Source organism: Phoca vitulina, unplaced genomic scaffold (assembly GCF_004348235.1).
Source record: "Phoca vitulina isolate PV1807 unplaced genomic scaffold, GSC_HSeal_1.0 scaffold63, whole genome shotgun sequence".
Classification (NCBI taxonomy): domain Eukaryota; kingdom Metazoa; phylum Chordata; class Mammalia; order Carnivora; family Phocidae; genus Phoca; species Phoca vitulina.
Genome location: NW_022589766.1, coordinates 6,745,748 through 6,754,484, shown reverse-complemented (window position 1 = coordinate 6,754,484; position 8,737 = coordinate 6,745,748). Strand labels below are relative to the sequence as shown.

The window sequence follows — 8,737 nt, the reverse complement described above, 5'->3', positions numbered from 1 at the left end:
GTTAATTATTGAATACCTATTTTTTAAACTATTAGGGTTTTTGTTTTGTTTTGGTTTTGGTTTTAAAGATTATTTAGAGCATGAGCAAGCATGAGCAGGGGGAGCAGAGGGAGAGGGAGAAGCAGACTCCCCGCTGAGCAGGGAGCCCCATGTGGGACTCCATCCTAGGACCGAGATCATGACCTGAGCTGGAGGTCAGGTCTCTCCCAGCGAGAGAGGGAGAACCAACTGAGCCACCCAGGTGCCCCTTAAACTATTGTTTTTAACCTAATTTCATTCTTAAAAAAAGACGTGAAAACACACAGAATCTGCTTTAGTTATCTCTGTAAGACGGGGATAATAGTTACGCCTACCTCATTGGGCTGTTGTAAGAATTATTGAGTAATACAGACTGCTAAAAACAGTGCCTGGCACACAGTAAATTCACAAGAAATGTTGGTTCACTGAGTGTTTGATCTGTTATTTAAATACTTCTACTGGAGTTTTTTTTTTCTTTAATACCAATATATTCAATTCCTAGAAATTCTATTGGTTCTTAGTTTCTGCCTTTTTTTAAAAAAAAAATAATGCCTTATTCTGGTCTGATGTTTTAAATTCCTTTGCCTTTAATCTTCTAAACATGCTTATGGTCTTTCTTCAACACTACTGTTACGTAAAATGTCCAGTTGTTGTGTCTACAGCTTCTCACAGCCCTTGTTTGTTCATTTTTTTTTCTAATTAAAAGATTTGCTCACTGCTGTTAACTCCACACATCCTTTAGCAAAATAAATCTTAGCCCCTACAGTTAATTTTTAAAATCCTAGATTATTAACTGGAAACGGCTGACTTCTTCAGACCAGTTGGAAACAGAGAAACTCATTGTGTCCTCATAGCCTTGGGAAGATACTACCCTGCCTGTCTAGGTTTTTATTTTACAGCACATTTATTTGCAACTTGGCCTACTTCACTTCTAGAATCACCTGTTTTATGTTTCCAGGCTATTTCCCCACGCTGGACACCAGTATTCATTTGGATGGATGTCCACTACGTAATGCAAGTGGAGCTCTGGGCCAGTTAGCGCTTCCCTGAGTCTGGGTTTTCTCCTCTGTGCAAAGAGGATAATGGGGATGTGCAGTTTAATTACCGTGTGCTGTGGGGGTCTGTCGTAGTGTAAGCACCCTGTCAGCTTTTACTGGTATTGTTTTTCTTTGTACAACTCTTTTGTACAAATCCAATGCAGCCTGATAGTACAACCATTGCAACAGTCCAGTCACCATGAGCTCCTTGCCCTCTCCGTGGTATCCCCTAATCTGGCCGTGGCTGGCTCCACCATCTTGTTTTTCTGGCTTGCTTGTTGTCCCCTGTGCACACCATGCTTGGTTGCCTCTCCACGCAGATGGAGTTTGCCTGGTCTCAACAACTCCGTTCTTGGCGGCCTCTGGCCAAGTCCTCTCACCATCCTTCAGAGCTCAGGGCTCCCTGTGCTTTATGAAGAAGGCTTTTGACCAAGTTTTTTTTTTTTAAGATTTTATTTATTTGACAGAGAGAGACACAGCGAGAGAGGGAACACAAGCAGGGGCAGTGGGAGAGGGAGAAGCAGGCTTCCCACTGAGCAGGGAGCCTGATGCGGGGCTCGATCCCAGGACCCTAAGATCATGACCCGAGCCGAAGGCAGACGCTTAAGGACTGAGCAACCCAGGCACCCGTGTCTCTTTGTTTCTGCCAAGTGTTTCCTTGGTCACCAGGCTGGGATCACTTTTTTTTTTTTTTGGTTAATTTTTCAGACTGGGGGGCTCCTGGATTACTCAGGTAGCACACATAAATTCCAACCCAAGTGAGGATAGACTTGTGGTTATGAATTCCAGGATTCTTTGAGGTGGGAGCTATTGAAGGAATGAAAACTTGAGGAATAAGAAAAAAAAAAGGGCATAGTGGTGTTGGACTCTTGGAATTAGTGGGTTATCTTTGCTGTTAACTGTGGTAAGCCAGGAGCACAAGCTGGGATGTGGCAGGTCTTTAGGACACGTATGATTCAGTCACTATGTTTTTTGGTTATAAGAAGAATTGGGGGCAGGTACACTGTTCCCATGGTACAGGAACAGAAATTGAAGCCCAAAGGAACACTGGGCCTGGATCTAGGTTCTCTGGGGACTCCGCTCAGCTTTCCAAAGAGATAAGATGATGGAGGGAAGGCAGGCAGTCTTCACTGGTACATTCCTGCCCAATTCCCAAACCCATCTCTGGACCTCTGCACTTCCCTGACAACCTGGATCCTATCTCAACTCTTCACAGAGGAGAAACCAATCCCCTTTTATATGTGCACTATTTTAGAGTTGCCGAGCATTTTTGTAGATGTTTGTTTTCCAGCAGTGCTGTGAGGCAAGCGAAATGAGTACTCTGATTCCAGTTTTATAGATGAGATATCTGAGAAACTGGGGCTCCGGCTGGCGATGGGGTTTGCTCTGAAGGCCACACATTGAAATGGTATGTCTGGGTTTTCTAACTCCTGCTCTTTGTCATCCCAAGCTTTGGGATCAGAGAGGTACTTAGAATGCAGATGATCATGGAGTCTCTTTTGGTTTTTATTGAGGCAAAATTCACAGGACCTGCAATTTGCTATTTTAGAGCGAACAATTTGGTGGCATTTAGTGCATTCACAATGTTGTGCAACTAACACGTCTATTTTTCCTCACTCCTTCCCTGGGATTTTTGTGTGGAATGAGAGAGAATCTGTGTAAGACATCCAGCTCAGGGCCTTGCTCAGGGCCTTGGGCCCTCACAGGGGCTCAATGAATGTAGCCTGTATTACTGGACTCTCTCTAGCATGCGCTCCAATTCTGGTAGTGTAGAAAGAGGAATTCTTTCTTGAAGTTAGCACTTTGAGAAAATCAGGTTGCAGATAAATGAAGTATTCATGGCCCAATCCGCCCCCCCCCCTTTTTTTTTAAGACATTTCAAAATTTCTCTCTTCCAGATAACTTTCCTCAAGGAACTCCTCCTAGTCTCGGAGTGATCAGACACCTTTACGTACCGAGGCACCGGAACAGAATTGCACCGTGTCGTGTAGTTTCTTGTTTCTTTGTAGGAGTTTGTCTCCTCAGCCGGGCTGTGACACGCACAGCCTTGGAGGTACCACGATGTTCCACATTGTCCTGGGTACAAAAGAGCTGTGTCAAAGCTAGGTGTTGGATTATATTTGAATGGTGGTCAGCCAGCTCCAATAATCTAGCCACCACCTGGTGGCCAGCATTTTCCCCATCTTTTAATTAGTGGGTTCGGTGACTGAGGATCTGCTCCCTGGGTGCCGGGCTGGAGCCTGGCCGAGGCCGGTCTGTGCTCTGGTTGACCGTCACTCGGGCAGCTCTGGCTGACACAGGACACGAAGGGCTCCAGCTCCCACACCTGCATCGCACAACAGATGGAAAGCGAGCGCTTCAATGAGGCTGACCCAAGAATAGAATGGCTTTGGCCTTTATTTAAATTTGGCAATTCTAGGAGCGTAGGCCCCAGGCCCCAAGGAGTCGTGACTGTCCCTTTGGCTTCTGATGTCGCCAGGCGTTGAAGCAAATGCTCTCTACGGTGCGCAAGGTGGCTGAGGTAGAGGGCTGGTGAGGAGTGTGGCTGGGGCATTTAGGGTGAGCACCGCACCTGGCGGGAGGCCTAGAAGCTCACAGTGTTCAGGCTTATTGGAAGACTTTCCTGCCGGCGACCTCTTACGACTCTCCAGACCATCATGGTGCCAACCCCAAGGACAAGGCCGCCTCCTGCCGCCGCTGGCACGGCCCAGTTCAGCACGTTGGGGCCCGCTTCAGCCTGGTCTTGGAGGAGCTGACTGTTCCTCAGGGTGTGGAGGTAAGGGCTCTCCTGTGCAGGCGGAGGAGAGGGTCAGGGGTTAAGGACCTCAGAAAACCATCCATCTGCTCACCTTAGGCTTGCATAGGCCCTATCCCAGCGATGGTGCGATAAACTTGCACATCTTCACAGCCCACCCGTTAGTAAGAAAGGGTCAGCTCCCCAGACAAGGCCCGCAATTGCCAGGTCTGTGCCTTCTTCATCTACACTGTGCCCAAACCTTCTGAACGAGGATGGGTCTCCAAAGTGGCCAAAACCCCGCTATAACCTCCTTTTGGTTTCTCACCAGCATCCCCTCTCCTGTCAACCTGATTTTGAAATAAGATTGGGAATGGATAGGCAACCAAAGGAAGAGAGTCCTGGGGGCTGCAAAGCCCCCACCTCTGTCTTCTCTAGGCCACCACTGGGCAGCTGTCCCCATCCTCTGACCTCAGGAGTGCCCGGGAGCAGGATGACAGTCAGTGTGGAAGGACAGCTGGGCCTGCAGTAGGTTAGAGAACCGAGCATGAGGGGGGCCCAGAGAGGAGATGTTCAGGCCTGCCTCCCTGGATTCTCTCCTTCCTCCGTGAACATGAGCGTGGAGCTGGGAGAGTGACGAAGGGTTCAGATGTGGCCACTCTCACTGTCCTGTCAGCCAGTAGGCCATGTTCAGAAACAATCACATCCCAAAGGAGCCTGGGACGTGTCTTTTGAGAGGTGTAAACAGAAAAGAGACCACCACAGGTGTGTTCGGGGGGCAGCAGTAGGGTGAGGGAAGGGAACAGTAGCCCAGGGAGGGGGGCCGCCCCTGGGCCTTGAAGGATGTGGCAATCTCCCATAGGCAGAGATGGGGATGAGCCTCCAGAAAGCACAGACCTGGCAATTGCGGGCCTTGTCTGGGGAGCTGACCCTTTCTTCAGGGACAGGCATGTCTAAGGTCATAGAGGAAGCTGGGCCTCCCCTCCGGATGCTCCAGTGAGCAGCTAGAACCAGGGCAGGGTTTCCAGCAGCCTCGGTAAGGCTAGAGTGACTGTCCGTGCAGGCCGCATGGTGCCTGGCAGCAGTTACAGGATGGTCAGGGAAGGGAGGGACGACCGGGGGAGCATGTTGGGAGCGTGGTCAGCAGTCTGGGTGAGAGCAGTGAGGGAAGAGAGAATGTGCCGGGAAGGGAGGAAGAAGAGCACAGGTCCCCAGAACAGGCATGGTGTCTTATTTCTCTCTGTACAACCCCCCACACACACACACCTAACCACTGCCCATTCATCCGTCTCCCCTGAGCCCCTCTTCCATGGACTGTTGCTTTCTCCCTCCTACACCCTGAGGAGCTGTGAAGTCTCAGGGACCAGGAGGAGCGGTGAGATTTGAGAATGGTGGCAGTGAACAAAGGTGAGTGATGATACAGCTCCCAGGGACCTCCTTGGTGCCTTCTGGTTTGGGGGACCACCCCATCCCCCCAAGCATCTGTTTCACACTAGACAGGACAGGCAGGAGGTTAGGACGTTTACTCACAGGAGAGGGGCACTTGAGTTTGGTTCGGCTGTGGGTGAAGTTGTTGGAGGTTGTCTTCTGGCCCACCGGCTCCAGCTGAAGAGAGAAAGGAAACCGGGATTTCCTCCACAGTGGCCGAGACCTCCCTGTCGGAGGAGGATCTCCACCTGACCCCCTCTCTCTACCAGCGTGGGTTATAATGCAATAAACGCAAGATCCACGGCAGATGCCTCGCTGCCGGACCTGACTTCTGACTCAGAAGGGGCAGGTCGGAGTCCATCAGGCAGGGCGGGACGCTGAGTCTGCCCTGGCTTGACCAAGGAGGACACAGGCCCAGCGCAGTGACTCCGTGCAAGGGCCTGGCCCAGAACCTCCGTTTCCTGCTTCCCTTCGGCGTGGCTGTGATCACACACACCCTGCGTTTGCAATTTTATAAAATGGTGATAATCCTATTTACCAACTTCAAGTGTACGGGGCTAGTTGGTTTCAGAAAAACTTTAACAACTCATTGGTTACTCTACCTGGCTTGTCAACCTCAAGAAATTTTTCTCACTTGAGCTACTTTGTATGTTTTTCACACAGATGTAGAGGTTTACTCGGAACATCCCTGGAGCAATTGTTGTTCAGAGAGGTTCTGCTTAATACTTTTAGTCCTGAGACCCTCTGAGAATGAGCTCGAAGCTGCTGTACACCCCTTCCCAGCATCTTTAGCCAACAGCCTGCCCCCTGACATGCGGCCAGCCCAGAGAAGGGTAGGCCCCTGGCACTGTGTAGCTTCTGCCCTTAGAATCTGCTTCCTTGCCCAGTCCTGAGCCCCTCTGCTCCTGACCCCCAGGTACTGCCTACGAGGGAGGTAAAAGGATGCCATGGCAGCTACCGACCACACCTTGCCTGTGATCTTGCTTTCCGTTGTCCTACAGCTGCTCTGGCCCTGAGAGAGACCCCATGGTGACTGGCAGAGCACAGTGGACACATCCCCTGGGGTCCAGACTCTGCTGCTGAGAGCTGTTCGTGCTAGGCGGGCTCCCGAGCTGCCCCAACCACCCACATTTGGCTGTTGCGAGCATCAGATGAGAAATGACGCCAAGCAGGAGGTGGTTTACTTATGTGTCGTTTACTTGCTTAGAGCTGAGGAAGCACAAGCTCCTTGTAGTGGAACGACCACCGAGTGACCATATAGATGCTCAAGGTCAGGTTGGCTGATTCCCTGACATTCCAGGAACCCGGAAACTAAGTGGCACAGAAGAAGGGAAGGATCACGTCGTGGGTTTGAGGACTGCGTCGGGTTCTCCCTTTCTCCTGGCTCCTTGTCATCCGTGCACAGTCTCCCAGCATCCTCCCTGATCCCGCGTCCCCTCCAGCTACCTTCACAACCCCTCCCTGTGCCTCTAGGAAGAATCATTTGTGGTCACTGGCTGCACTTCCTGACCTCCCGTTCCAATGCCCACTCCAGTCAGACTTCAGTCTCCATCACTTGACTGAAGTTCTGGTCAAGGTCACTATGACCTCCATCTCACCAGACTCAATGCTCACTTTGTGGTCTTCATCTTGCTTGACTTTTCAGCAACATTTGTCAAAGTTGATGCATCCCTCTTGAAACGCTCGCCCATCTGGGCTCCCGGAACAGGGCACTCTTCTCTCCTGCCCACCTCCCCACTCCCCCCCCTTCTCATCCATCACTGAGGTCAGAGGTTGGAATGAAGGCCCTGGGGCTTGGTGGTAGGTCCCAGCTCTTTCCCACCTACTCTCCTCTAGGAGCTCCTCGTCGATCCCATGGCCTCGAATACCCCCTCCCATGAATGAGCCTCACATTTTTTTTCTTAAATCTCCATTCCTGACTCTGTCTCTGAGCTTCAGCTCATAGATTCAACAGCTTACTTGATGCCTCCAGGTAGAGTTCCAGAAAGTGGTTCACACTTACCGTGGCCAAAAGAGAACTTTTGATTTTTTTTCCCCCTCAAGCTTATTTCTCTCCAGCATCTCAACCATCCACCCAATTTTCTTGACCCCAAATGGAGGAGTCATCTCTTGTTCCTTTTCTTTTAATTTAAATTCTAGTTCATATACAGTGGAATATTAGTTTCAGGTGTACAATATAGTGATTCAACACTCACATACAACATCAGGTGCTCATTACAAGTACACTCCTTAATCCCCATCACCTAGTTAACCCATCCCCCCACCCACCTCCTTCTCGTCTTTGTTCCTCTTCTAACCTCCTCCATCAGCCAGTCCAAAAACAGATCTCAACTCTGACCCTTTCTCTCCTTCTCCACTGTCATCACCCTGGGCCCATCCACCTTCATCTCTCACCTGGGCTCCTGGTCTAATTGCACTCTTCCTTCCTTCTAGTCCAGGGCTACACGGCAGCCAGTGGGCAAACCAGATCCTCTGGCTTCCCTGTTGGAAGCCATCCAAGGACCTGGCCCTGCTCTCGCTCACCTCTCTGACCTTGCTCACCTCCCTCCAGTCACACTGGCCCTTCTGTTGCTCAGACACTTCAAACTCATTCCTGACTCCAGGCCCGCACAGGTCCTATTTCTTCTGCCTGGAACACTCTGGCCCTAGACCTCTGCATGCCTGGCAGGCTCCTGACATTCAGTTCTCAGCTCACAGGTCACTCATCAGAGACGCCTCCCTCTCCCCCACCATTACTCTGGCGCATTCCCTCCCTCCCTCCCTTTCTCTTTCTTTTCTCTTTCTTTCCCCTGAATGTGGTCAGAAAGTCTTAGTGACTTGTTGAGTTTTCTCTGTCCTTTCCCCGTGAGTGCAAGGATGTTCTTTTCCCCAGCACCTGGGGTAGTCCCCTCTGCATAGTGATGCTCAATAAATAGTTGTTGAGGGAGCGTGTGGATGGACTAGAGTCACAGAGTCCTGAGTGGAGCAGCTCAGGCAAGAAGGCCTGGGGCTGGCCCCAGGAAATGAAGTTGTTTTCCTGAGAACCCACCTTTCCTAAGGCTGATACTGCAGCTACCAACGATGTGGCAAATAACAGGGCTGGGGCAGGGAGCAGGGGCGGGCCTCTAGTCTGTTCTGGGGATTCAGGGAAGGCTTCCTGTAGGAGCTAGCACCTGAGTTGAGTGGTGAGGTGGCTATGAGTTAGGAGAAGAAGATTGGAAGGACAGTCCACGATAAGGGGATGAGCAAGAGCCAACACACAGACGCATGAGATAACCATGGGTGGTGCGGGAAACCGCGCTCCTTACCAGACTGCCCCACTGCCAATCAGAGGGCGGTGGGAGTGACTGCTGGAGAGGTTAACGGGGGCCAAGTCTCCGAAGGCCTGGTGTGCTGTGCTAAGGGGCCTGGCCTGTCCCCTTCAGGGAGGGGCAGGCCTTGGAAGTTTGGTCGGATTTTCATTTACACAGATTCCTGGGGCTGCCCTGTGGCAAAGAGATCTAAGGCAGTGGTTTGCAAATCCTGTATAATATCACTGGGG

General features: G+C 50.9%; 1 protein-coding gene across 1 annotated transcript in view; it reads right to left on the bottom strand.

Annotated features, from left to right (window-relative positions):
* Positions 1 to 3,462: 3,462 nt before the first annotated feature.
* Positions 3,463 to 8,737, bottom strand: part of PLB1 (phospholipase B1) — a 99,257-nt gene continuing 93,982 nt past the window's right edge. Inside the window, exons 58-59 of the mRNA XM_032391527.1 lie at positions 5,320 to 5,394; positions 3,463 to 3,843 (exon numbers count right to left, since the gene is read on the bottom strand). Of these exons, the coding sequence (XP_032247418.1) occupies positions 3,640 to 3,843; positions 5,320 to 5,394 (279 nt within the window). The 3' untranslated portion in view covers positions 3,463 to 3,639. The remainder of the gene's footprint in view (positions 3,844 to 5,319; positions 5,395 to 8,737) is intronic.